This window comes from Fusarium mangiferae (genome assembly GCF_900044065.1).
Source record: "Fusarium mangiferae strain MRC7560 genome assembly, contig: FMAN_scaffold002, whole genome shotgun sequence".
Lineage (NCBI taxonomy): Eukaryota > Fungi > Ascomycota > Sordariomycetes > Hypocreales > Nectriaceae > Fusarium > Fusarium mangiferae.
Genome location: NW_024573922.1, coordinates 1,658,476 through 1,686,413, shown reverse-complemented (window position 1 = coordinate 1,686,413; position 27,938 = coordinate 1,658,476). Strand labels below are relative to the sequence as shown.

Here is a 27,938-nt window from a genome sequence, read left to right as displayed (position 1 = left end):
CCAATCCCGAACAGTACAAATTCGACCAAGCACGAAATACCCACCCCCGCGCATTTGCCATCTGCGATTATCCATACCCTGTCCCTCTCTTTTTCGCTCGGTCGCTTGATCACTCCGGCCTGATTTATCACGTTAAACCATCGACCCGACCCGACTCGACTTGACATAACTAATCTTGACCCGTCACGGTTCTCCCATATCGCGACTTCTCTCACCTCGTCATACTGTTGCGTTTGCTACCAGTCTTCGCCTTTTCTTTCCGCTGCAGCTAGGGTCTTCTCAGGCCGCCAACCTTTCCGACGCCTCGGTAGTCGAACCAGGACACCATCTGTCAGATTTCGCGCTATACATACGGGACAACACCCGCTCGCCACTTCCCTCGAGCGCCTGGCTAGGCCGTCCAGCCAGATGCTGTCGCTATGGATGGCTACTACTCTCCCCATCAGCAGCAGCAGCAGCAGCAGCAACCATCTCAACAGTTCCAACAACCTCGAATGCAGCAGAACCAGCAGAGCCACATGCAGCACAATATGAACGATCCAAACTTCTATCAGGGGGGAGGAGATTCCCTCGATGATATTGTGCGCGATAATCAAGACAAGCTGTACCGTCGACAGAGCATGCCCCAAGCCTTTACTAACCCTATGGGTCAGTTCCAGATGAATCAGCAGCAGCAGCAAGGGCAAAGGCGGATGTCTTCAGTCGGCAACGGTGACGTGATGGCCTTTGGAACCGATAACGCCGACCTCAACTCGTACCAATTTAACCAACCACCCATGGGAGGGGGGTTTCCCACCATTAATACCTCCATCGGCATGGACCAAATGGGCAATTATATGACATCTGACCCTAATGACTATTCGACCATATCCCCTGATATGATGAGTTCTATGATGCCCTCTACCTTTGCAAGCATGAGCGTTGGAGCACAGATGGCCGGCAACGCCTCGCCGATGAACCTTTACTCACCGTCCATGAGCCAGTTCCCACAAGGCCAACTGACCCCTCAAGTTCAGGTTGGTAACGACTTCTCCATGGATCTTTCTCCGGATGCCGGCTCCATAAATATGAACCAAAGCAACCCTCCCACGACGACCCCAGTCCCGGCTCCCACCAACAACGCTATGGATACCATAGAGGATTCGGGCGACAGTATTATGAACCATCCGGCTTTCAATAACATGAATACTGGAGATAACAACCAAAACTTACCTGCACTTTCTCGCCAAGTCTCAACTGCCTCCGGCTCTGTTGTTTCACCTCCACAGCAACACTCACACGGAGCCATGTCCTCCTCAACCGTTACTCATCCGACCAGCACTTCAGTTGCAACGACCCCATCAACTGGCGATGCCCCGAGGGACTCAAAGGAAAAGACGATATACTCAAAGAGTGGATTTGATATGCTTAAAGCTTTGTGGTTAGTCGCTACTCGTAAGAACCCGCGCATACAACTTGGCGCTGTGGACATGTCCTGTGCCTTTGTCGTTTGCGATGTCTCCATGAACGATTGCCCTATTATATACGTTTCCGACAACTTCCAAAACCTCACCGGTTATAGTCGTCATGAGATTGTCGGCCAGAATTGCCGCTTTCTACAGGCCCCAGATGGCAAAGTCGAAGCGGGCTCCAAGCGAGAGTTCGTTGATGATGGAGCCGTCTACAATTTGAAGAAGATGGTTCACGAAGGCAGGGAGGTTCAACAGAGTCTTATCAACTATCGAAAGGGTGGAAAACCTTTCCTCAACCTTCTTACTATGATTCCCATCCCGTGGGACACTGATGAAATCAGATACTTTATTGGCTTCCAGATCGACCTCGTTGAATGCCCGGACGCGATCGCATCGAATCAAGACCTTGGTGGTGTAAAGGTGAACTACAAACACAGCGACATTGGCCAATACATCTGGACACCACCGCAATCCAGTCACTGGGAGCCCGATAACGGCCAGACGTTAGGCGTGGACGATGTCTCCACCCTGTTACAGCAGTTCAGCCCCAAGGGTCTCACCTCTGATTGGCATAAGCAATCATGGGATAAGATGCTCCTCGAGAATACCGACGATGTGGTTCACGTTCTCTCGCTCAAAGGTCTCTTTCTATATCTCTCTCCGTCTTGCAAGAAGGTCCTAGAATATGAGGCTGCGGATTTGGTTGGCAACTCACTTTCAACAGTATGTCATCCATCTGATATTGTTCCTGTTACACGCGAGCTGAAGGACACAACAACCGGAAACCCTGTCAACATTGTGTTCCGAATACGCAGAAAGCACAGTGGTTACACTTGGTTCGAAAGCCACGGTTCACTGTTTGTCGAACAAGGAAAGGGTCGAAAGTGCATCATTTTGGTAGGCCGCAAGCGACCGGTGTTTGCTCTAAGTCGCCGCAATCTTGAAGCGAATGGTGGTATTGGTGACAGCGAACTCTGGACGAAACTCTCGACATCGGGCCTGTTCTTATATGTCTCTTCGAATATCCGATCTCTCCTCGACCTCCAGCCTGATAGCCTAGTGGGAACTAGTATACAGGATCTTATGCGAAAAGAATCACGTCCCGAGTTTGGGCGAACGCTGGAAAAAGCCAGGCGAGGAAAAATTGTCACATGCAAACACGAGGTCCAGAACCGAAGGGGCCAAGTGTTGCAAGCCCAGACGACTCTGTACCCGGGTGACGCCTCTGAGGGCCAAAAGCCATCGTTCTTGCTTGCCCAGACAAAGCTTCTCAAGGCATCATCACGTAACCTGGCTCCCGCTAGCACCGGTTCCAGGTCTCTCGCCGCAACCCCGAGATCCAGTAACGGCACCGAAAACCACGCCACGGGTCATATTTCACAGCCTGCCGGTGGTGCGTTAGCCCCCGGTAGCCAAGACGCTGCTTTAGCCTCAGAGGACAACATTTTTGATGAATTGAGAACAACGAAATGCTCTAGCTGGCAATTTGAGTTGCGGCAGATGGAAAAGGTTAACCGTATTCTTGCTGAGGAACTTGGCGGCCTGCTGTCCAGCAAGAAAAAACGAAAGCGAAGAAAGGGCGTTGGCAATGTGGTGCGAGACTGCGCCAACTGCCACACAAGAAACACGCCCGAATGGCGAAGAGGACCCAGTGGTCAAAGGGATCTTTGTAACAGCTGTGGTCTTCGGTGGGCCAAACAAGTACGCTTCTTCTATCTTCTGTCAATTGTGATATTTATTAACGTTCTCATCAGACTGGTCGAGTTTCTCCACGCAATTCTTCACGCGGGGCTAACACAGCAAATGGTGATGCTCGAAGCAAAAAGTCCAACTCTCCGTCGTCACCACTGCATAAAGAATTGTCCGCAGACAACTCCAAAGCGCAAACACCCAACGGTGAAAACGGCATAAACCCAGCCCAACTCACGAAGCAAAAGATAGAAAATGGAACGTCAGCACCCAGCGGTGCCCCTTCAGCGACAGGGGTCAAATCATCGGCCGGAATGCCACCGCTAAGCCATTCATCCATGTTGGGCGTCGGCCAGGCCTCGTCGATGGCTTCGATCCGAGAAGAGCGCGAGACGAGTCAGCCTTGAACAACAAGCATAATGCATTTCCTTCTCTTGATGTTTTCGATCCTCGATGCTGCGACTTGGTAAAGGATTTACGGAGCGTGGTGCCTGGATTAAGCGGCATTTTTGATACCCGCCACTTTTCTTTCTACATGCTGGCCTCTATTTCAGACCTGGGGCTCATGGAATTAACAAAACATTTATGACACCCGTGGCCTGGGGCTCACATGATGGCACTTAGCATAACGAGATTGTCTGCTTTTATTTATTTGGGAGAGAAATAACTTCTCCGTGGTGTACAAGGCTCCGGGATTTTGGAATTGGGAATAGACACGATATACCTACAACAACATACACGAGGCGTTAAGGAATGGGATGGCATGAATACGGCTTGGACAGATCTTCCTGGCCTCGGCCCCTGATACAGATTCTGCACTTATCGACGACGTCCATGGGCCGGGTGGCCCGGCTTTGGTCTTCATGCTTCTACTCAACATAGAGGGCGGGCTGAGTTTATTCGAATGCTAGTGCGGTTCCATGTTTTGCACGGCAGGGTACGCATTGTCAGGAGCATGTAAGGGGCATGTGGCTTTGTACATTGGTGTTAGTTGTATTTAGGGAGGACTTTTGCGTACATATACGTACTACAGCAATAGCGAGGCGAAGCATGGTCTAAAGTAAGGAACAGATATGACAATTTGGATATGCATCTTTGATTTGATGACACGTCGATGTGCAGCTCGGCCACACTGCCCAAGTAAGGGGGAGGCTAGTGAGAAGGGTTACCCATGGTAATAATCCGACTCCCATGCCCCTCTTTAGTGATGAAGGCTAATGGGCATCAATCTAGAGGAATCTAGAATACATGAATCCTAGCATTACTAGAACCTCCAACCCATATAGCCCCTTTGGTTTTTGCATGTAGTTGGCACTATCAAAAAGATTTACACCTACCTACCCTAGAATGCCAACAACACCATTAATTTCACGAAACTGTACCTGGACTGGCAAACTTGTACCCTTTGGGAATAAGCGAGAGGCAACATGTCATCAGCGGCATGTGATATGCAATCTTCTGACTTAAGGGTACAACCACCACAAAAGACAGATGATGGGCTGACGTAGGTGGCTTCGCTGCCGATAAGGCTTGTACTTGAATTGTGGCTGCCTCGACAAGATAAAGACACTGCTTATAATGTGAGATTTTGGTCTTGAGATGCAGCAGTCATCAAAAAAGTTAAGTTTTTTTTTTGCGCCAAAGACTGTCACTGGCGATACTTCTATTTGCTACTATAGAGCCTTTTGAGTCAAGACTTGAGGCGGTATTAGAGGTTTGGTGGCTGATGATGTGGAATAACTGAATGACTCTAGAAGATTATGCATAGATCAGATCTATCGTTATATGTGCAATTCTAAATTTACCCAAGTCAAGTTGGGCATAAGCTAAGATTTCCTCAAAGCTCGTCCTTTGTATGCACTTCCTCCTCCATCGTCCTGCTCTTCGAGTTCTTCTCACTCATATCTCCAACAACGTTGCGCCGACGATTCAGCGCCGCAATCTCCTCATCGTAGACAGACCATTCTGGGACTTGCCTCCTGGCGCGATCGAGTTTGGGCTCCTTTGTCTGCGGATTGTTACACAAGTCAATGGTACGCGCCTGGGCCAGGCTCTCGTCGCTGCACCACGTCTCACACCAGAGCCACTCTTGAGGAAGACTGTGGATTGGAATTGTGAATTGCATGTTGTTTGGCAGGTCCTGGTCCAGGTTGGACAAGCTGTTAGGGTCAGCCGAGAGTGCGTGGTACTGCTGTCGAAGGCGGTCTCCTGCTGCCAGCTGGCGGAACCGGTTAAGGTCAACAACGTAGAGGGCTGAGATATGGTACGGCAGCCCGCGGAGATAGTTCGCCCAATAGCCCTGTTTCCAGAATCTGAAGCCTTCCATTTCAGTGCGCGAGTCGCACATGGGTGTGAAACCGTACGGAGCACCTTCTAGGTCATGGTTCACAAGGTCCATCATATCAGTGCGGACGATTTGATCAGCATCGACAAAGATTACCTTGTCCAGGGAAAGCGGAAACAATACATCAAGGAACAGGATCTTGTACCCCCAAATCTCGCGCTGCTTCTCTTTTTGTTGGCGAAGCCAATGAGGCCACTTGTAAGTAACCATCTCGTACTTGAAACCATACTCAGCAGCCATATGAGGAATAAATTCCTTGAATGAGGGAGACAAGAACTGCTCAATGAACCAGAACTTGACGGTGTGCTTGGTGTTGCGCATAACCGATACCATCATGATGTTGAGCATGCGCTCGTACAAGTGACCACTGGCAACACTGAATATGTTGATTTCAGCATGTTCTTCGGCCGAAATCTCTTTTGGAGACTTGGCCCCTCCGAGAAGACTTTCGGCAAACTTGAGGCCCTTGGCAACAATTCCGCTGTCTTCGCTGTCTGGAGATTCCAGTACATCGAATTCTTCCATTCCTGGCTTGCGGTTGAGACGAGGATACAGGGTCGTACCCTTGAAGTCCATGAGGGCGATTTCCGTGCCTTCGTCTCCGGGAACAGGGGCATATCCGTGAGCACCGACACTCTCGATGGTGAAGATTTTCGACGTTCGGCCTTGCTTGAGTTGAATGTTGTAAAAACCAGGGTTTGCCTTGAATTGGAAGTAGCCCAGATTGGCCATGACTATGGTATCTGTGATAAGGGGATCCTTTTCCGTGGCTAGGGTCAATTGTGCACCTCTTGGTGCATCTCGCTTGCCATCTCTGGAGTGACCTTCAATCAAAATATTCTCCAGCTCATAAATCACATCGATGTCGGCTTTGACAGCGCTCAGCTTGATGTTGTCCAGATCCTGTACAGACTCTTTAGCAGCCACTAGCCAAGCAGGAGGTACATCCATGCCTGCTGTTAATAGAGCTTCAGAGGGAAGGCCTTTGAAAGTCGCCTTAGGGTTCTGAACATGGCCAGCCTGATCAAAAGAAGGCTTTGAGTCAAGTACGTAACGGAAGAATCGCGTGATGGGGAGTTCTCCGACTACTTCCTTCGGGTTCATAAAAAGCTTCAGATACACTCCATCGAGCTCAGACAAGACCTTGAGGATGGGTGCCCATCTCTGACCTTGTTCACTGGTAGGATTCAGGAGACCAGCGATATGAACACTTGCAGTTTCGGGGTTGCCGACTTCAATGGCGCTATGAGTAGAGTTCCAAGTGTTGTACATGGAGCTTCGAATGGACGGGGCCGACTCGAAGATGCCTTGAGGGAGATCAGAAATAGTAGAGAGTGCCGTGATCGAGGTGAGCTTGGCGGCTGCAATGGGATCCGAAAGCTTATCTTCGAAGCCAAGGTCTTTAATCGCAGCATAAACAGGAAGTATCCTATTTCGCTGCTCAAATTCCAATAGCTGCTGCAAATCGTCCTCCTTGAAAGACACATGGGACGGCAGGGGACCGACGACTCGGCCGTTGAGGAGTAGTCCCTTTGTACCAGGGAGAATTTTCGAAGCAGAGAGGAAGTCGGCAAGCGCAGTGCCAAGGCCATCATCTTCAGCTATCCAAGACGCCTCAAGAATGGCCTTCAGATCATCCTTACTCTTCATCTCAGCAAGCCTGCCTTCGTTAAGCTTGAAGGCACCATTGATGGCATGAGCCTCTGCGGATGACGGCGGGTTGTGAACAAGGTCAAGCCGAACGCCAGGATTCTTTCGTTTGAATTCAAGGGCAGCAAGAAGAAGGTCTTGTCCGTCACCGGTTGCAAGGTCGGCGACGACTGTGAGCACAGCCCAGCTTTCTTTGGAAGCCTTCGAGTATGAGGGAAGGACTGCAATATTGCTGAATAGTCCCGCAAAGTCCTTATGAAGCTTGTTGACGTCAACAACGCGAAGGGCCTTCTCATCGTCAGGAAAGATGTACGTGTTGCGCTTGGAAAGAGCGTCACGGAGGAAGAGATCCGAAACAGGCGTCCCCTCTTCAATTTGTCCAAAGTAGACAGCCTTTTGGATTGCCTGTTGATCCTCGGTTAATCGCTGGCCCATGGCCTGAACCCACGACTTCTCACGTGAAATAGCCAAACCATTCACGAAGACAGGACGCACGGCAGTGTCAGCATTGAGTCGGCTAGCCCAGGCCTTGCTTGCTTCCACCTTCTGCTTATAAGTATCGGCTTCGAGAATCTCGGCCAATGTCATTTTGTTGGCTCCTGGTAGTGTTTCTCGTCCATCAATAGCCCTGGTGAAAGCCTTCTTGTTGGCCGCACCCTCTGGCCCCTCTTCACTCTCTTGGAGATAAGTAATGAGGGACTCGAATCCATATGTTTCCATTAAATGATAAACGACCTTGGCCTGAGCAGCAGAAGCAGGCGTAGTGGCCAAGGGAAGTATGCCGAACCTCAAGGTGACACCGCGTTGCATGAACTGGGCTAGTTGACCAAATGCTCGTCCATCCTCAATATTGGTGAAGTCAACTGGTGCCACAATGTGGAAGAGGTTAAGAGCCACCTGCGGAAGTTGTCCAGGATATGTACGCTGAAGGAGCTATGAGGTCGTTAGTGGTATGATCTCAAGAGGTAATCTTCTTACATACTGCTGTCAAATCGCTTGGGAGCTTCTGGTATCGAGCGTCCTTCTCGAGGTCATTCAACCACAAGAGTGCTTTGCCCTCCTCTAACCGATCTGTCCAGTCGAACCTGGGCAGTTCATCCTCAGCCTTGGAGCTGGCAACTTCAGAATGTCCAAGAAGTGAATTAGCTTGTTGGCCATTGAAACCAAGATCACGAACCCCATCGATCAGCTTGCGCTCACGGCGAATCATCTCAATGAGCGTAAATGGCTCAATTTGGCGCTCAATAAGTTGGACACCGTTCATCCAGAGAAAGTTGATGCCACTGGGAATACCGGCAGCAACGTTTTTCTCCTGCTCTGCAGCAAACTCCTTTGTGACTTCATGAGTGGCAATCGATGCTGAGAACTTGGGGAAATCCTGGGTCGATTTGACCAAAGCATCGAGAGGATTTTCACTATTTAGAATGAACGAAGCAGTCTTTAGGCCTAAAGATGCTAGCTCGGAGGTTGAGAGAGGCTTCAAATCAGCAACATCTTCATTTGTGTCAAGACCGACGTCGGCTGTGGCAGGTTTCTGTTTGCCTTCCTGGCTGGCTTCACGATCATCAATAACGATGTAGTCAGTTCTCTTTAGGTCCAACTTGACACCATAGCCGCTCACAGACAAAGGAGTAGTAGGCGCCGCTGCGCTTCGGCGATATCGCAGTCTATATGACACATCTCCCTGCTTGGCAGCTTTGGAGAGCGCAATGTGGAAAGGGCCGAAAGAGGCAGATGTTGGGTCCGCGTAGAGGATGGCATCTTTTCCAAGCCCTAGGACTCGATCAAACGGCAATAAGTTGGCTTGCCTATTCACGGGTTAGGGTCGTGGTGTCCAAAGTAGCCGAAACAGCTTACCTTGTGGAGAAATCGCCTTCCACGGCGTTATCGAGAGTATCTGAACAGTATTTCTTGCTATCAATCAAGGCCCATATCGAGCAATCCCCGCTGGTGTCTGCTTTGGATACTGAATCGACAGCTGTAGTGTAGTATTGGTAATGTGCTTCTATTCGTGGTGCGGCAGCACGTAGTGAAAGAGCAAGCTTGAAAGTTGAGAGGGCGTCCGGTGTAGTGACGTGCCCGTCTTGCTCAAGGAGCTTGAGGAAACGGTCGTAGAGCTCTGCATCTGAATTGGCTGATTGAAAGTGACCACCAGCAATCTTGTCAAGTAGAGGGAAGTATGCTGTTGAATTTTCCCCAGCGGCAGTTTCTCTGTTAAAGGTCAGAAGCAACATCATAGGTAGCTCACCAGAAATAGAATAAGCTTACAGAAGTTCAAGCAAATATGGAGCACGAGGAAACGCAGCGTTCATTCCCACGTTGACTGACGGGGAAGCCAAAGAAGCTGTAGCGGCCACCAGGGCCATAGCCAGGCATTGAGAAAGGCAAGGCATATTTGCTTGCAGTCTACGCAGAGCGCTGCTGCATATAGCAAGTACTGGATATCTGTGGAGGACCTGGAGCCTCGCGATGGAGGGGCAAAGGACAGCTCTCCAAAGAAAGCTTGGACAAGATAGCGACGACGTAGAATTAGACACGCAATGGCGGCACAATTCTGGTCTTGGGCGTCTTCAACGAGCCCGAGCACGCTCAAGATGTTTTCTACGTGCGGCAGACTCTCAATCACCAGGCATCAACTCCCGTTGTAAGTCAAAGACAAAGAATGCTTAGGAGTCGAACATCGTCACTGAGACCCAGGAGCTAGCTGATGGCTGGATTGGGTTTAGTGCCCGAGCTGATACCGATAAACAAAAAGACAGGAGAAGCTCATCCCTCGACCGTCTTTCCTTACGTGGCAGAAACGATAACCCCTGCATCTTCGGGCACTCTTCAGCCACATTCAGGGAGCATGTCCCCAGTTTTCTTACCCTCTCACACCTGTCTTACTCCATGTAGCCCCTCCATTCGGGGGAACAATGTTGCGTTCCATTACTGTGGCTTTACACCTGCACTCCCCCGGCCGGTGTGATAGCCCACAATTGAGCATCGTGTTCATATTGCCCAAGCCTAAGCCTACCTTGGGAGTTCGCTTCGTTGGCCAGCATTCAACTCAACTACCTTACGTCTCCCTTTCACTCTGACCTCACGTATACTTCGACAAGCCCGCGCTGTGCTGGTCAGCTCGCACCCAAATCTCGCGATCAAGGTACACGCAAGCCGAATAGCTGCATTCTACAATCCGCTTCTGGGCGCCTTGAATTGTTCCACCCCTTAATGCTCGAAGCTGCGGCTTCACCTCCCCGCCAATATGCAGTCCTCCCCGGGAATGTTGACCAAGGTAGATTGCGATGCAATTGCTTTGCTTTGCTTGCTTGTGATTACTGACACTCTCCTTTGCACAGTTCGAGTCCAAGTCCTCGCGAGCTAAAGGCATTGCCTTTCACCCAAAGAGGTTCGTTGTCCAACGTCGCTGAACCGCATCGCAAGCTTTATAGCTGACAAGTTGTATCCAGACCATGGATCCTGGTGTCGCTACACTCTTCTACCATTCAGCTCTGGGATTACCGAATGGGAACTCTAATTGACCGCTTCGAGGAGCACGATGGTCCTGTCCGTGGTGTCGACTTTCACAAGACACAGCCGCTTTTCGTCTCTGGCGGTGACGACTATAAGATCAAAGTCTGGTCTTACCAGACTCGACGATGCCTCTTCACCCTTAACGGCCATCTCGACTACGTCCGAACCGTCTTCTTCCATCACGAGCTTCCCTGGATTCTGTCAGCATCCGATGACCAGACCATCCGAATATGGAACTGGCAGAACCGCTCCTTGAGTAGGTCAAGATTGCTGCCTTGGTCTAATAGCCGATAATGCTGACTTGTCCCTAGTTTGCACCATGACTGGCCACAACCACTATGCCATGTGCGCCCAATTTCACCCCAAGGAAGACCTCGTTGTCTCTGCGTCGCTCGATCAGTCCGTTCGTGTTTGGGACATTTCCGGTCTCCGAAAGAAGCACTCCGCCCCTACCTCGATGTCCTTCGAAGATCAAATGGCACGTGCCAACCAGAACCAGACCGATATGTTTGGAAACACTGATGCTGTCGTCAAGTTTGTTCTCGAAGGTCACGACCGTGGCGTCAACTGGGTCGCTTTCCATCCCACCATGCCCCTCATTGTTAGCGCTGGCGATGATCGCTTAGTGAAGCTGTGGCGCATGAGCGAGACCAAGGCTTGGGAAGTCGATACGTGCCGTGGACACTTCCAGAATGCGTCCGGATGTCTGTTTCACCCTCATCAGGACTTGATCCTATCTGCTGGAGAGGATAAGACCATCCGTGTATGGGACCTGAATAAGCGAACCGCTGTTCAGTCTTTCAAGAGAGAAAATGATCGCTTCTGGGTCATTGCGGCGCATCCTGAGATCAACTTGTTTGCTGCTGGTCACGATAATGGTGTGATGGTATTCAAGTTAGAGCGAGAGCGCCCTGCCTCAGCCGTTCATCAGAACCTACTCTTCTACGTCACCAAGGAGAAGCACGTCAAGTCTTATGACTTCCAGAGGAACATTGAGAGCCCTACGCTCCTGTCGCTCAAGAAGCTTGGCAGCGCCTGGGTAGCACCCCGGACATTGTCCTTCAACCCTGCAGAACGATCTATTCTCGTTACCTCACCTGCTGACGGCGGATCTTATGAGCTGGTTAACCTTCCCAAGGATGGCTCTGGCGCTATCGAGCCTGCTGAGTCCAAGCGTGGCCCTGGAAGCTCTGCCATTTTCGTTGCCCGTAACCGATTTGCCGTTCTCAACACCGCCAATCAGACTATTGATATCAAGGATCTTTCCAACAACACCACCCGATCCTTCAAGCCCCCCACCGGAACTACCGATATCTACTTTGGAGGTACAGGCAATCTTTTAATCATTGCTCCTACTTCCGTCCACCTCTATGACATCCAGCAGAAGAAGAGTACTGCTGAGCTCGCTGTCAATGGTGTCAAGTATGTTGTTTGGTCTAACGATGGTCTCTACGCTGCTCTTCTAAGCAAGCACAACGTCACAATCGTGTCCAAGACCCTCGAGCAGGTCAGTACTCTTCATGAGACCATTCGTATCAAGAGTGCCACCTGGGATGATGCTGGCGTTCTGCTCTACTCCACACTTAACCATGTAAAGTATACTCTGCTTAATGGTGATAACGGTATCGTCCGAACCCTTGACCAGACTGTGTACCTGGTCAAGGTCAAGGGCCGTAACGTCTACTGCCTCGATAGAGCCGCCAAGCCCCGTATCCTTCAGGTTGATCCCACGGAATACCGGTTCAAGTTGGCCCTTGTCAAACGCAACTACGAGGAAATGCTTCACATCATCCGAAACTCCAGTCTCGTTGGTCAATCGATTATCTCATATCTTCAAAAGAAGGGTTACCCTGAAATTGCTCTTCAGTTCGTTCAGGACCCCACCACTCGATTTGACCTAGCCATCGAATGCGGCAACCTAGATGTTGCTGTTGAAATGGCCAAGGAACTTGACAAGCCCAAGTTCTGGACCCGTTTGAGCACAGAAGCATTGGCACACGGTAACCATAAGGTTGTCGAGATGTGCTACCAAAAACTCAAACAATTCGATAAGCTCTCCTTTTTATACCTCGCTACTGGTAATCAATCTAGGCTTGCTCGCATGGCTAAGATTGCCGAGCACCGTGGTGATTTTACCTCGCGGTTCCAGAACGCACTATACCTTGGAGAGGTTGAGGACCGTATCCAAATGTTCAAGGAGATCGATCTGTGTAAGTTTCAAGCCAAGTCGATTTCAAGGAACGCTCAACTAACAAAATTTTAGACCCCCTTGCCTATATGACCGCCAAGTCTCATGGTCTGGAGGAGGAATGCCAGTCTATCCTGGAGGCCACCGGCTTGACCGAAGAGGACCTCACCTTGCCAACACTTGGAGAGCCTTTGTCTATCCGTGAGCCTGTTGTGCATACTTTCGAGTCTTCTTGGCCTACCAAAGCTACCTCGCAGTCCTTCTTTGAGAAGGCCCTGCTTGGTCAGGTTGAAGGTCTTTCCCTGGAGGATGAGCCTGCTACCGCCAATGCAGGCTTTGAGGACGCTATGGAAGATGACTCAGCCGCCAAGCGTAACGGCGCATTGATCGATGATGACGATGAAGATGCTGCTGGCTGGGATATGGGAGACGATGACATTCCTGAGGCTGATAGTGACTTTGTCAATGTTGAAAGCGTCGACGCTGGCGGTGCTGCTAGCAGCGAGGCAGATATGTGGGCACGAAACTCACCACTGGCCGTTGACCACGTTGCTGGCGGATCTTTCGAGACTGCTATGCAACTTCTCAACCGACAGGTCGGAGCTGTCGACTTCGCCCCTCTCAAGTCTCGATTCCTGGAAGTCTACTCAGCATCTAAGACTTTCCTTCCCGCTTCTGAGGGCCTGCCGCCTTTGATCAACTATGTCCGCAGAACTCTCGATGAGACAGATCCCCGAAAGGTCCTGCCGATTATCCCCCGAGATCTCGAGCACCTTGCTTCTAACGACCTGCAAGCGGGCTATGACTCGATGAAGGCTAACAAGCTCGAGGCTGGTATCGGCATCTTCAAGGGTATCCTTCACTCCATCCTTGTCAACGCCGTGTCAAGTGAGGATGAGGTTACTGAGGCGAAGAAGCTTATTACCTCGGCCAGCGAGTATGCTGTCGCCATGAGCATTGAGCTTTCCAGGAGACAGTTGGGTGCTCCTGATGTCGTGGCTAAGGACGCGGAGAAGCTCCAGAGGAGCTTGGAACTGTCAGCGTACTTCACTATCCCTAAGATCGAGGTTCCTCACAGACAGCTTGCTCTGCTCAGTGCAATGCAGCTGGCTATTCGCAACAAGAACTACAATTCTGCTTTGAGCTTTGCTAACCGCATCATCGCCAATGGTGGTGCCACCAAGATTGTAGAAAACGTAAGTGAAATCGAACTTCCAATGCTCGCTCCGGTTACTGACCTAAATGTCACAGGCCAAAAAGACCAAGGCTCAGTGCGAGCGCAATCCCAACGATGCTATTGGAATTGAGTTCGACCAGTTCGCCGAGTTCGATGTGTGCGCAGCCAGCCATACCCCTATCTATAGCGGTACTGCATATGAGGAGTGTGCCTTCGATGGCTCTAAGTATCACACCAAGTACAAGGGCACTGTCTGCAGAGTGTGTGAAGTATGTGAGATTGGCAAGCATGGAAGCGGTTTGAAGTTGTTCGCCTAGACTGGGGAGAGCATGGTTGAGTAAGATTTAATAACGGGAGCGCATAGTCGGAATTGGGAGTTTCGAGTCAACGACGCACAAAAAGGAGCCAGGTAGACGAAGTGGAAAGTCTAGGCTTTTAAAAGGTTGGACTTGGACGCTGGCTGATAGAACGATGGCAAAGGAGTCATGTCTTTGTAGTTGCAACTTAGCCTTATTATATGCGAGAAGCATAAGATTAAGGAATCACGTTTAAAGACCAGTTGTTTGACGTTTGTTTTGAGACTTGCCTGGCTGGCGAACTCATCAATTGGGTTAATCGTACAGCAACCGTGGATCCCCTCTACTAGTCTATGTTTGTCTTCACTTTACTTTCTCGCCAAGAAACCTGACCTGTCAACTTCATTACACGATCGTCTCAAGCTCACGTGCGTAGCCCAGGGCGTTTTCTATCACCATCTGGCTCATCTCCTTGTTTTGGTCGCCATCCTCGCCTTCAGCAGTATCAGGGAAGTAGATGTTACCATCACGAACGATCCAGCCTCGGTGGTGAGCGAAAGAGATGACATCGCCCTCTGAGTCCAAGAAGAGAAGGGACTTTGTGGAGCTGATAGGAAGACTGGGGTATGCGCGCTCGCTGCTGGAAGCGATCTCGGAGCGGATCTGATTCTTGAGGATCTACAACCGAGTTAGTATTGGCTACTTAGGCGGAATTGGAATCAATATGCAAACTTACTTCTGAGAATACGCTATACTCATCGCAGGGCACCTCGCTACTCTTCATGGCCTTCCATACCCGGTCATAGGATCCTTCCATCAGCCATCTCTCTAGACGAATAGGGTAGCCAAGGTATCGGTCGCTCTCAACGTCACCACCACCACCCTCTCGGTTCTCCAAGCTCTCAAGCTCAGTGTGGAACTCAGCATATCGACCCTGCGTCAAGAGTAGAAGCAAGCTCAGGCCAGTGACCTTGTTGCGCTCGGCCAAGTTGGGGGGTAGAACAGCGGCGGGAAGCTCGTAAAAGGGCTGAAGCTGTTGGACGTAGCGGGTGAAAGCTTCGGGGTTGCGGGCGCGGATGGCAAATAGGGCACCCTGTTCGTAGGTCTCGCGGGCGAGAGGCAGAATATGCGTCGGGGTCGAGGGAGCGGGTGTAAGGGCGTTGAGCTTGAGGAGGGCGAGTTTAGCCTTTGAGAGGAGGGCGTTGGCGTCGGTATAGCTCATAGAGGGGGAGTGCTTGAGCTGGGAGATGATCTGAGCAAGATTGCGTTCGGCCATGGTGGACGATGGAGTTGTCAACGATTTAATGTGAGGCAGCTGATGTTTCGCAGGTTGGATTTATGTGATGGCCCTATGAGAGCAGCGATCAAGTCGTGGTGTTGTCTGTGGTTGGTAGTGTTGATGATGATATTAGGTTGGATCCAATTCGAAGCTTCACCAGGCTGCATCCAGTGACGCGAGGCCACGGCTCATGCCTGTGGTAGGTTGCTGCGAGGTCGCTTTGCTGCAGGGATCAGCGGGTGAAGGATATTCCGTCCCGCTGGCATCACCGTCACGGATGATCGCAACGATGAACAGGGACTTCAAAAAGTTTCGACATAGGACTTCATTTTATTTTTATAGAAACCTTGAATTCTGTGTCTACCTTTAAGTTCAGGTTTGTCAATGGTTTGTACTTGTCGCCATATCTGGCATTGACACTAATGTGACTGATCAGAGTTCAACACCTCCAGCAAAGAGCATCGCTGTTTCAGCGTTGCCGATGATACCGTCTTCTCAGGCGTGCTTTACCGACATGCAAACTTGGAAGCGTGGTTCGCCTGTGATGGTGTAGTAACGGCCGATGTCACATATTCCATTGATTCACAATTTGTTGTCGCTTGCATTGCCAGCAGAGCCTCACATGGCTCTTGGTGGAGTGGCAGCCATTCCGTTTGTGCTTGTGCTCGTGGAGATTTTACATATACTCCGATGTATGACTACGACATTGCCTCAACAAAATATTGATCGTCAAAGGCAATAAAGTCAAAACGAAAAACCCACTTTATCCCGTTCTTATAGTCCCAAGCAAGCCAAGCTACCAAGATTGAGTATTCCATGTAAACAGATGATCTCAAAATAACAACTAGGGCTGTGGCTGAGCAAACGTACCATATGAACATGCATATACAGCCATTGGACACAAAGAACATTCGAGAGATTGCGTGGTCGGAAATGAAGAACCCGACCAAACACCGCTAAGGAGATGTTGAACTGACTGTCCAAGGACGAAGCTAAGGCAAGGCATCCACGGGAATCAGCCACTCGAAGCTATTGAATTGCCCCTCACCAAGTCTGCCTGTGGCTGTCCTCCACCTCAAATTCGAGAAGCAGGCGAAGATGCCAAGGTTGAAACCGCTATGCCTAGACTAATCAGCTTCAACTGCAAGGCCCCGCGTATGTGACGGACGCTGGATCTGCCTTGTGGCGTTTGTGCACCTGTTTAATATACTCAAGATGCGGTGTTCAACCAAGGATAACGTCTAATGCTGTCGGACTTGATAGGGCAGGGAGTTGCCGTTTCGTGGCACCCGTCTCACCTACCTACCTACCTACCTACCTAGTTCCCGGTGTAAGCTCCCTCAAATTGCATGGAGTGGGAGGGCATGGAAGAGATGCAGTAAGGTAGGTAGGTACACAAGAGTAGAACGCCCAGATGATTGCAAGAAGCATCTGACGTCGAAGACCTAGGACGTGTACAGTACAGAACCTATTATTTCTTCCATCAACCCTCTTTCAAATATCCTACCATCCATCCTCAGTTTCGTTTCTGCTCCAGTATAACCACCAAATCTCGAACCTGAAGATACCCTTCCATTCGCCAACTCTCGTTGATCTGATCGATCGATAGCGGTTGATTCATCTCCTGGCTTACAACTCGAAACGAGAAGCTCCATCGAAGGAACAGGAACTGGAGCAAAATCCCTGCTGCGATCCAGCACATTGCATCACATCCCATCCATTATTAGTTCTCGGCACTCGAATCTTGTGGCTTAGAACAGCACAACCCAGCTACCGCCAGCATTACTTCCAGCATCAAATTTATCACCGCGCATTGCATCGCATTGCATTCAGCACGACGTACCAGCCTTCAGCTCGCTTTTCCCCACGCACTTCTCGCTGTCTCGCATGTCCATTCATTTGGGTGTGCCCCGCTCTTCGAACAGCTCCCACGCCGGCGCCCGCCATTTTCTCAAGTCGCAAGTCCCAAGCCAGGGTTGCATATGCTGGTTAGTGATAGTGGTGTCACAGATCTAGAAACACCAGGCGGGCGAATACATAACAAAGGCATCAGGCCCTTCTGCTCGCCACGGTCTAGTCGGCCCCGATACTTTCTATCTTCTCCCTTTGTTCCTCGACTTCATATTCCACTCAGCCGTAACCTGTTTCGCCATTCGTGCTTCCGACCGCGATGGCCAGCTATCAGCAATATGCACAGCTTGGCAAGAAAGCTAACAACTCAGCCGCTGCTAGCAACTCACCATGTAAGCAATCATCATGCTCCCGTCATCCTCTTCTTTCTTTCTCTCCCGCTCCACGGTACTTCCCTCGTAAGAGCTGATATGCAGGGAGCGGCGCCGAAGTGTTATGGCGAAAATACCCCATTTGCCTAGGTATTTGATGTGCTTGCTTGCTTGATGACTGATGATGGTCAACTTTGGAAACTTGACCTTGGACCGTTGTTTACACCCCCGAGAACTCAAAAAAAATGCAAGAGAGTTCACAATGCCTGAAATGCGACTTGGACACCGGCTGAGATACCACTTTGAAATACCCGCCCACTGGCTGTACGACATGTCACCTACGCAAGCCAACGTTCCGTTCCTGAGAGCTCCAGCGCTGATCACTCGAGACTGGAGTTCTATTTACGGCTGCCGCCCAGTGCACTGCCTGGCACTCATGGCCGCCGAGCCACTGTGGGTCTCAAACAAGCAGCGTGCCAGGGTGCCTGAACATTGGATACCTTCCATACCTAGCGAGACTCTGTCTCCCTCCGAGAAACATGTCCTGTGTCGATGAATATTGCAAATCTCAACGCAATATTCAAGCACCGCCATCTAAATTACGCAAGATCAAACTTAGAATCTCTCCTTCCAATCTCAAATTACACGGCAGTTGTATCCTTCGCTCATCCACAAGAACCGAAATCCATCTTCAGCGTCAGCTGGCCCCACGAACGATTGGGCGCTGGATATTCCCTGTAACAGGACCCTTGCGCTTGATCACCAGCCCCTGAAGAGGATTGGGCCGGGCCTCTTACAGCATCCCCGCTGCATTATCGTTACTTTTGGATCTCCTCCATCGTTGGGCTTCGCTTCAGGGTATCGCATTCTACTTGGTTCTACTTGGATTATTTGAACCAAGTCCCTGCCGCAAATTAGCTCTGGAAACCTTGAATTGCAGCTGGAACTGCTACCACCAGTAATCAGTCGATCAAGCAAGCAAGCACTCAACCCAGCGAACTTACCAAGCCAGTGCCTAACGCACGCGCATTATAAACAGCCTGCTGTTTGCTGGCTCGAGGCAAAGAGGGGTTACGCCGCTGCTTCTGCAGTCATCGGTGACCGCGCCCCGTCAGCTCTTACATTCGTTCGCTGTGAACGAGAACAAGGGCCCCCTTCTTTATTCGTCTTATTCCCCCCCGACCCTCTTGCTGACATCTTACGTCCTTTTCGCGATAGACGGCCAGCGAACCGAGATGGCTCCCCCACAGTTAGGCGCGACATTTGTCCCCGGCGGCTTTGATGATTATTATATGCCAGAAGTTGTTGCTCCCTCCCCTCAAAGGTATGTCTCTTGGCTCTTCCCCCTTAATCCCGTTTCCGGCACGGTCTCCAGTTTCTATTTCCCAAATCCCATGTTCCTTTCCCTTGCCTGATCATATATAAATAAAGCTTGCCAGCACCGGATGCGGTTGTAACGGTGAAAAGGTGGGGCATGCTGACGATTCTTTGTTGTTGTTGTATCTAGGGTAACCCCTCAGGTCCCTCAAAATATGCAAGAGGACCTCCAGCGCATGGAGCTCGAGGCTACTTCTGTTGAACCACGGTCACAAACCGATTCAGGCCCAGGTCCTCGTCACTCTCGTGAACCGTCGCTCCCTACTTACACCAACCCTCGGGGACCCGACCCGCCCAGGCCCCAGCCGGCAACACAGGTCTCAAGCGACGACATCCGAGCATACCAGTCCACCGATAAGATCTCCGAGAGTCTCAGCACCATGAGCTTCGACGCCCCCTCATTTTCGCCTTTTCCCAAGGTAAAGGGTGATAACATCCCCCCAACCGATGAGGAAAAGGAAGAGATTCTGTGGAACGCGCGCAAGCATGTTCTTCACTCACAGAATGTTTCAATGCAAATTACATGGGCGCGCGACGTCCTTACTTGGGCCGACATTTCCCAAGAGTCCATGATACGCGAATATGGCGAAAAGGCCCGACCTGCAACGCCCCGCATAGAACACGAACTCCGAGTCGATGCAATCAACATTATTACCTACTTGTCGCAGCAAGAGCACCCTGAAGCTCTCTACATGCGTTCAAAATGGCTCGAGTTTGGCAAGTTTGGTAACCGTGTTGACAAGCGCGAGGCTTATATCGGGTACAAGCGCGCCGCAGAACTTGGTCATGGACGATCCGAGTATCGCATGGGCATGTTGTACGAGCAGTCGAACGATATGTCCAAGGCGAAGGAGCATTACTACCGCGGTCTTTCCCTCAAGGACTCAGCCTCGTTGTACCGAATGGGCATGATGAGCCTTTTAGGCCAGCATGGAGAGACGAAAGATTACTCGACTGGCCTGGAGCGGATACAGGCCGCGGCCGACAGCTCCGACGAAGACGCCCCTCAGGGTGCTTATGTTTACGGTATGCTCATAGGACGCGACTTACCGGACATAACAATCCCCGAGGGCTTGTTACCCAACAATCCATTGACGACAAAGATGTATATCGAGAAGTCGGCTTATCTTGGGTTTGCTAAGGCCCAACTCAAGATGGGACAAGCATACGAACTCTGCCAGTTCGGATGTGACTTCAACCCGTCTTTTTCTCTTCATTACTACGGCCTAGCAGCTAAGCAAGGTCTTCCCGAGGCAGCCCTCGGCGTGAGCCGATGGTTCCTCTTTGGCTACGAGGGCGTTTTCAAGAAGAACGAGTCGCTCGCGTACAAGTATGCTCAAGAGGCTGCTGCCGCTAAGCTGCCGACTGGAGAATTCGCCTTGGGCTACTACAACGAAATAGGAATCCATGTTGAGAAGAGCTTGTCAGAAGCTAGAAAGTGGTATCAGCTGGCGGCCGATCACGGCAATCAAGACGCCCTTGGCCGACTCGATTCCCTGGACGAAAATAACACTCTATCCAAATCTGACCACGAAACTACCACACTGACCCGCATCAAGTCGCAACACGGATCCCAGCGAGGGAAGCGCCCCGACCGCTTCAAGCAGCCACAGCAAATGCCTACTCTCAGTGAAGGAAGTGCCCCTGCTTCACCTTCACTAGATGGACCGGGCTACCCCAAGCCACAGGATCCGCAGTCCAATCCTTCTCTCGGAATACGGCCCACCATCGTCTCGGAGCACGTCAACTTCCCAGACCCGTCGCGGGCTTCTTTTGTACTCCCTGCGGCAACGGACAGACCTCCTGCCTTCAATGTTAGATTGGATGCCAACCAAGGCCCGGTGCGACCCCAATCGGCAGCTCCCTATCCCGAAGATGACCGGCCACCACCCCTAACTGTTCGTTCCAAGTCCACCGCCCCTTATCCCGAGGACGATACCCAAGGTCCTACTTCTCCCCGTTTCAATCAAGGCGGCCGCATGGGACCCCCTTCAGGACCCCCCTCAGATCGCCCATCAAGTGCTTTTGGCATCAAGCCACAATCAGGTGGTCCTCGTCCTATGCCGCAATCTCAGTCGATGGGCAATCTTCACCCTGGAGGCCCTGGAGGTCCCGGCCGACCTGACCCCCGCAATAGAGCTGCATCCACTGGATGGGAAGGCCAACAAGGACCCGGAGGACGTCCTTCTCCCTATCCAGAAGACAACGGAGCACCGTACGGTGGAATACAAAAGACACCCACTGGTGGCCAATACTCGCCGGGCTTGCAAAACCCTCAGTCCCAAAACTATGAACGCTTCTCGCGCGTACCTGGAGCCAGTGGGCGCCCCGAGCGTGGAAGCTCTCTACCCCAGAATCAGCAGCAACAGCAGCAACAATTACCACCTCAGGTGAATCGACCCCCACGAACGTCAAGTGCTCAGCCGCCAATGGTGTCTGGTGGTGCTGGCCCAGGCGGCAGGCCGTCTCCGGGACCTTATGGCGGACCTCAAGGGGGGCCTCAAGGGGGCCCATCTGGCCCTCCAAGAACTGGAAGTGCACCTCCATCACAATTCCAGCGGCCCGACAACAGGCCGAGCCCTGCTCCCAGCGCTGCAACGATGCCACCAAAGGGAGCAGGCAAACAGGGACCTGCAACTTTTGAAGATATGGGTATCCCACAAGGAAAACAGGACAGTGACTGTGTAAGTCTGTTATTAGATTTGTGTTTATTGATGGAGTACTAACACCATTGACAGATCCTCATGTAAAGCTGGAAAGTGGATAAGAAGGACTAAACCAAGTGGGACATGGACAAATCGGGTGTTTCAGAGACTACATTCGAACACATAAAGCCGGTTGAAAGGGCATCTTTTTGGAGTCGAGCTTGTGGACGGAATGCATTTGCACTGGGCTCGGAAGTGAATATCCGTGAGGCAGGATAGGGCTGGCAGGGTTGACTGCGTAAAAACGCTAAATATTCGGGTATCGAGTATTGTAGGTATGATCTCTCAATGTATTGAGTTCAAGATGCGAACCAGGATAGCGTGCGTAGATGGCGATGTTCAGAGTTGTATTGTTTTTCCATACTTGTTGCAATCTGGGGCCGTCGGGTGTCTGTGTGACAAAAGCTTTGTCCAAGTTGGACTTTTAAAGATGCTGTTCGACTATGATGGTTCTATGCCCAAGTGGTGAACTCGTGGATGGCCTGACGAACAATCATCTCAAGGACACAAGAGGAACACTGATGAACACTGTTTAGCATAAGTATATAACTTTGCGAACTGTCCAGTCACTACTCACATCACCATCTTCCCTCAGTGTTCCATCGACGCCTTGAGCTAATTACACATAAGCTACCTATATCCGTAGTACATCCTTCATCATATATCCTTCGTCTCTTCCGCCGCAAGCGAATATGGCACTTGCTGATCGAGGGTTCCAGCTGCAGTCCCTGGGTGCTGCTGGACAGGTATACAATCCTTTTTCAGGAAACATAGAGGGACAATCTGACCGTACAAATCAATCAGTATCCGAGTTCGGGCAGAGTCTATTTGAGGAGGTGATAAGTCTAGCCTCTTCAGATGGCTCCCTGGCTCCAGCACCACCCCCTGACGGGGGATGGAGAGCGTGGTGTGTCGTTCTATCGACACACTTGGTGTATGTGAACACCTGGGGCTGGGTTAACTCGTTTGGCATTTTCCAGGCCTATTATGCTGAGCATCTGGGTCTACCAGCGAGCAAGATCTCGTGGATCGGTTCCATTAGTGTTTTCCTACTGTTCTTCGTCGGTACCTTGACAGGACGTCTTGTCGACGCTGGATATTTCCGCTGGGTGTTTGCCTGTGGTATTGTCTTTCAGGTCACAGGTATCATGGTTACTTCGTTCTGTACTGACTATTGGCACTACTTTGGCGTCCAAGGTGTTCTCGTTGGTCTGGGCCATAGCTGTCTGTTCTGCCCGGTGCTGGCAGTACTATCGACCTTCTTTGCTAGAAAACGGGCTTTGGCCATGGGAGTCGCAGCTTGTGGAAGTGCAACGGGAGGTGTCTTATTTCCCCTCCTGGTTCGGACTCTTCTTCGAAAGGTAGGTTTTGGCTGGACTCTGCGCATTGTGGGTTTCGTGCAACTTTTTCTTCTACTTATCGCCCTGGTTCTTGTCAAGCCTCGGCTTCGACCGCGTCGATCTGCGCCCCTGGTAGATATTTCTGCCTTTAAAGATATTGAGTACGTTTTGTACGTTACTGCCTCGTTCTTTACTTGCCTGGGGGTATATCTAGCTTACTATTTCATGGCAGCTTTCTCTCGGACAGTTATCGACCCGCCCTTCACCTTCAATCAGTCTCTGGATCTTTTGATGATTCTGAACGGCGTTGGATTTTTTGGTCGACTGCTCGCAAATTGGACAGCTGATCATGTCGGCGCCATCAATGTCTTCGCACCGCACTCGTTCTTTGCTGGAGTGATACTCTTTTGCTGGATCGGGGTCACCAACAAGCCTAGTCTGTACGTATGGTCCGTCTTCTATGGTATTCTCGCCGCTGCTATTCAGAGTCTCTTCCCCACTGGTATCTCTCTGCTGACTGAGGACTTGAACAAGATTGGTGTTAGGATGGGAATGGCCTTCACGATTGCGAGTTTTGCTTCTCTTGCGGGACCACCTGCTGCAGGTGCAATTATCGATGCAGAGCATGGCTTTAAGGGTGCGCAGGCGTTTGCTGGTACATCCATGTTGTTGGGTGCATTGTTTCTCATTGCAGCCAAGAAGAAGAGGATGGCTAGACTTGGAAGCGGTTGGTTTGACAAGTGTTGAGTTGGTCTTAGTTGGAACGGCAAGTAAGTGTGAAAGATGGAAAGGGATAATAAGTTGGCGGTTTGTACTTGTCCTTTTCATCAGCTAACATGTCGTCTAAATATCTAAATAAAATTCGATTTAGAGCACCAATCATATCCATTGTATTTATTTGCCATATATAGCTGATTACTGAAACTCGAATAATGCCCCCGTCCCCCCTCCTTTGCTGTGGCTAACTAGTAGGTTTTGTCGACTCCCCGGTAGCACTCAGATTTGTCTTCAATGAACTACAGTCAATCATTGTCTAGTCGTCTAGTTTGACGATTACCTTTCCAACCTGCTTGCCTTGCCAAACATACTCGATTGCCTCATCTGCCTTATCGAAAGACCAAGTTGAGTCAATGATATCCTCGAAAGTCATCTGTGTTGCAGAGATGGCAGCCATAAGTTCATCCTGATCATCCTTAGATCCCGCGTTGATACCACGAACGTTCAGTCGTCGATCGATGATAGTGGAAACAAACTCCTTTAAATGCTCAGGTTTAGGGCCGCCCAGATAACCAACTTGGCTGACAATGCCTCCACGTCGAGTGCACTCCATGGACCGAACGAGAGAACTGCTGCCACCGTTCTCAACGATGAGATCAACACCGACACCATGTGTCAGACGGAGAACTTCCTTGTGCCATTCTGGGTGGGTCTTGTAGTTGACGGTTTGGATTTCTGGTTTTCCGAATTGCTTCTTGATCTGTTCCAACTTTTCATCACTTGAGGAAGTAAGGATGACCCGAAGACCAGAAGCGCGAGCCAGCTTGAGAGCAAAAGTGGAAACGCCGCCAGTGCCTGAGATTTGTTACTCATTGCCTTATCATTAAAATTCTGTGAAGGGACTTGCCTTGGATCAAAACTGTTTGCCCGATAGTAGCGCCCTTGAGAGCAGACCAAGCGGTCGTTCCAGCACAAGGGATGATCGAAGCCTGAATCCAATCAAGATGCTCAGGTAATTTCGTCACCAACTTCTCATCAAAGACAATGTAAGTGGCCAAGATGCCATCCTCATTGGCCGCGAGCCAAGACCTTCCCGTCGAGCGAGCATTCACAAATTCTGAGTCCGTGATCGGAGCAACACGATCGCCAACTTTGACGAATGAGACTCTATTCCCGACTGAAACGATCTCACCGGCAGCATCATTACCAGGAATACCATTGGGAGTAACAGGCCAGGGATTGCCGCCATTGGCTATGTTGGCATCGCGATAGTTGAGAGCAACTGCGTGCACTTTGATGAGAACGAATGTTGGATGAAGAGGGAGAGGAAGGTCTTCTGTGACGAGTTTCACTTTGGGGGTGCCCTTTGTATGATCGTCTGTTCGGCGCCAGGCTTGACGTTGAGTTGGTTGAGACATTTCTGGCTATGAAGAGAGTAGTTACGAGTAAGATAGCGTACCAGGGACGGTATCTATTGCTGTCGTATCTTGATCTCGGAGCGGGAGACTATTGTACTTATACTGCGGCTATCGTGATGAGATGTCTTGTTGCTGACAGATCCACGTGGGGTAACCTCATTTATAATCAATCTTGGTATTGGATGGTATCATGAGTAGATCAGTACATGAATACCTCCTTGTAGCTGAATCCTGTTCCCCAAATATTTTCTCGTTTTGGTTACCAAAACTTTGAGGAGTGTTTGGTCTTGGTTAATGTCGGGTTCCTCAGCCGTAGGGTATCCACATCTCAAGAAAGATTGCAACTATCACGAGGTTGGTCAAGTATTTCAAAAGGTTATCTTATCCTGAAGCGAGTAAGTCGTTGGTTATGAATTGCGCTAAATTTGATATTTTCAAAAGATTCTGCGTGGAAAGGGACTATGTGGATGGCTTGGATACGAACCGTACACCCAGTCCTCAGGGCTCGGTTGCCACTCCCGAACATTATCAGTGTCTTGAAGTCGATCCAATGAAAGGGAAAAGAAAAGAATAAAAAAAGAAAGAAAAAAGAGAATGTGAAAAAACATGTTGGATCTCTTTGAAAGCTTGAACTTGCAACGAACAGTGAAAGTGATAAAATTGATCTTGCTAAATTCTACATTTACTGTTGAACAGTACCTCAATCCCTGAGGCAGCTGACTTACACCATCGTCCAACCTTGCATTATCTCGGGACAGGAACCCGCGGATACCACAGTTTAGGAACCAAAGAATATACCAGTAAGCCTCACGTTTCCCTATTTGGAATTCAGGCGACATCTCCTTTAGAACTCCGAAAACTCACAGGCCGAAAAAGGAAAGCTTGAAGAATATTCCTATCGAAATGAGCGGAAGCTGTTGAGGGAGCGGCATTCGCTGGATTCGTGGCGTCGAAGCTTCATACTTGGGGTACAGAGGAGCATGAGGTAGGCTAGTTTTGTCAGAGTTGCATCGGTAAGGCCAGAGTGTATAAGAAGGGTGACACCATGTCTTAGCTTCTTCCTACAATTATTCTTCATATGTCCTCTTCTAATAGTTCTACACAGTTCTCTACACTCACTCCCCAACAAGATGTCTGAACTCAAAATAGCAAAGATAGACGTCTTCAGAGTCGACCTCCCTTACTCGGGGGGCGTTTACTATCTGTCAGGCGGGCGAGAGTATAGGAGTTTTGATGCAACCATTGTCCGAATTACCACAAATACTGGTATCGAAGGATGGGGCGAGAGCACTCCTTTCGGGTCAACCTACATCGCCGCTCATGCCCTCGGCGTGAGAGCAGGTATTGCAGAGATTTCTCCCTGGCTGATCGGATTGGATCCAAGGCGAGTTGACCGCATCAACGAAGTCATGGACTCTGCTCTGATCGGCCACGAGCACGCCAAAACACCTATCGACATTGCCTGTTGGGACATTTTCGGAAAGTCAGTGGGAATGCCTGTTTGCGAATTGCTTGGTGGCCGCACTGATGTTGGTCTGCCTATCATCTCGTCAATCTATATGGACAACCCCGAGAATATGCGAAAGCGTGTTGCAGAGCATAGAGCACGGGGATACATAGGACACTCCGTCAAGATCGGTGGAGAACCTGGTGAAGATGCTCGGCGAATAACTGCCTCGCTCGCTGATATGCAGCCTGGGGAGTTCTTCCTGGTAGATGCCAACGGTGGCATGACCGTTGAAAACGCCCTTCGCATGTTAAGACTCCTCCCGCCCGGCTTGGACTTTGTTCTCGAAGCTCCCTGTGCCACATGGCGCGAAATCGTCTCCCTTCGTCGGAGAAGCAACGTGCCTATTCACTTCGACGAGCTCGCTACCACAGACGCATCGATAATCCAGATGATAGCAGATGACGCGGCTGAAGGCTTTGGGGTCAAGATTTCGAAGAACGGCGGTTTGACAAAAAGTCGACGACATAGGGATATTGCTCTTGCAGCAGGCTACACCATGAGTTGTCAGGAGACCACCGGGTCGGACATTTCTTTTGCGGCAATCGTTCATCTTGGGCAAACTATTCCGGAGAGGAATCTCAGGTGTATATTGGAGTGTAGAGATATGGTTACTGTGAAGACGGCGGATGGGAACTTTGAGGTTAGGAATGGGAGGGTTCATGCACCAAAGGATCCGGGATTGGGGGTTACGCCTCGTTTGGATGTCTTGGGTGATCCTGTTGCTAGTTACTCCTGACTTGAAATGAGATGATAGAACAATGTGATTGTTAAGAAGAATATGCACTTTTCCAATATCCCAGTTCCCTTGCACGTAACTAGTAGGTACGTGTATTTGAACTTCTACGGCCTCCCGATTATATTCTATCTCTTTCATACGGCCTAATCAACCTGACGCGTATGCTGTGGTTGGCCGTCTGCATGAGGCCGTCTTTTGAAGGCCGCCCGACTCACAAACGGCCACCAGCAGTTGGCCCCCTGCCCGCAATTTGCTGCAAGGCAGCCAGCCACAGAGCGGACCATTTTCAAGTCAAAGATATGTACTTGTATAGGTAGGTAGAT

At 50.4% G+C, this 27,938-nt stretch overlaps 8 protein-coding genes across 8 annotated transcripts; 5 read left to right on the top strand and 3 right to left on the bottom strand.

The window, feature by feature from the left end:
• Window positions 1–419: 419 nt before the first annotated feature.
• Window positions 420–3,547, top strand: FMAN_06126 (putative white collar 1 protein; the record flags this gene model as incomplete). The annotated part of the gene is made up of 2 exons (XM_041827134.1): window positions 420–3,152; window positions 3,206–3,547. The coding sequence occupies 2 exons, from the start codon at window positions 420–422 to the stop codon at window positions 3,545–3,547; spliced, it is 3,075 nt and encodes a 1,024-aa protein (XP_041678127.1).
• A 1,430-nt stretch (window positions 3,548–4,977) lies between these two features.
• On the bottom strand, window positions 4,978–9,500 carry FMAN_06127 (uncharacterized protein; the record flags this gene model as incomplete). Its single annotated transcript, XM_041827133.1, has 4 exons — window positions 4,978–8,067; window positions 8,117–8,942; window positions 8,992–9,345; window positions 9,403–9,500. 4 exons carry the CDS (start codon window positions 9,498–9,500, stop codon window positions 4,978–4,980), a joined length of 4,368 nt encoding a protein of 1,455 aa, XP_041678126.1.
• An 881-nt stretch (window positions 9,501–10,381) lies between these two features.
• Window positions 10,382–14,332, top strand: FMAN_06128 (putative COP1-coatomer complex alpha chain of secretory pathway vesicles; the record flags this gene model as incomplete). Its single annotated transcript, XM_041827132.1, has 6 exons — window positions 10,382–10,411; window positions 10,476–10,525; window positions 10,587–10,906; window positions 10,962–12,860; window positions 12,914–14,034; window positions 14,090–14,332. 6 exons carry the CDS (start codon window positions 10,382–10,384, stop codon window positions 14,330–14,332), a joined length of 3,663 nt encoding a protein of 1,220 aa, XP_041678125.1.
• A 384-nt stretch (window positions 14,333–14,716) lies between these two features.
• Window positions 14,717–15,587, bottom strand: FMAN_06129 (uncharacterized protein; the record flags this gene model as incomplete). The annotated part of the gene is made up of 2 exons (XM_041827130.1): window positions 14,717–14,989; window positions 15,048–15,587. 2 exons carry the CDS (start codon window positions 15,585–15,587, stop codon window positions 14,717–14,719), a joined length of 813 nt encoding a protein of 270 aa, XP_041678124.1.
• Window positions 15,588–19,047: 3,460 nt separating this feature from the next.
• Window positions 19,048–21,939, top strand: FMAN_06130 (uncharacterized protein; the record flags this gene model as incomplete). The annotated part of the gene is made up of 3 exons (XM_041827129.1): window positions 19,048–19,136; window positions 19,320–21,873; window positions 21,928–21,939. The coding sequence occupies 3 exons, from the start codon at window positions 19,048–19,050 to the stop codon at window positions 21,937–21,939; spliced, it is 2,655 nt and encodes an 884-aa protein (XP_041678123.1).
• A 647-nt stretch (window positions 21,940–22,586) lies between these two features.
• FMAN_06131 (uncharacterized protein) lies at window positions 22,587–23,981 on the top strand (the record flags this gene model as incomplete). Its single annotated transcript, XM_041827128.1, has 1 exon — window positions 22,587–23,981. The coding sequence occupies one exon, from the start codon at window positions 22,587–22,589 to the stop codon at window positions 23,979–23,981; it is 1,395 nt and encodes a 464-aa protein (XP_041678122.1).
• Window positions 23,982–24,267: 286 nt separating this feature from the next.
• On the bottom strand, window positions 24,268–25,369 carry FMAN_06132 (putative Alcohol dehydrogenase; the record flags this gene model as incomplete). The annotated part of the gene is made up of 2 exons (XM_041827127.1): window positions 24,268–24,806; window positions 24,925–25,369. 2 exons carry the CDS (start codon window positions 25,367–25,369, stop codon window positions 24,268–24,270), a joined length of 984 nt encoding a protein of 327 aa, XP_041678121.1.
• Window positions 25,370–26,499: 1,130 nt separating this feature from the next.
• FMAN_06133 (putative L-alanine-DL-glutamate epimerase and related enzymes of enolase superfamily) lies at window positions 26,500–27,615 on the top strand (the record flags this gene model as incomplete). The annotated part of the gene is made up of 1 exon (XM_041827126.1): window positions 26,500–27,615. The coding sequence occupies one exon, from the start codon at window positions 26,500–26,502 to the stop codon at window positions 27,613–27,615; it is 1,116 nt and encodes a 371-aa protein (XP_041678120.1).
• Window positions 27,616–27,938: the final 323 nt, after the last annotated feature.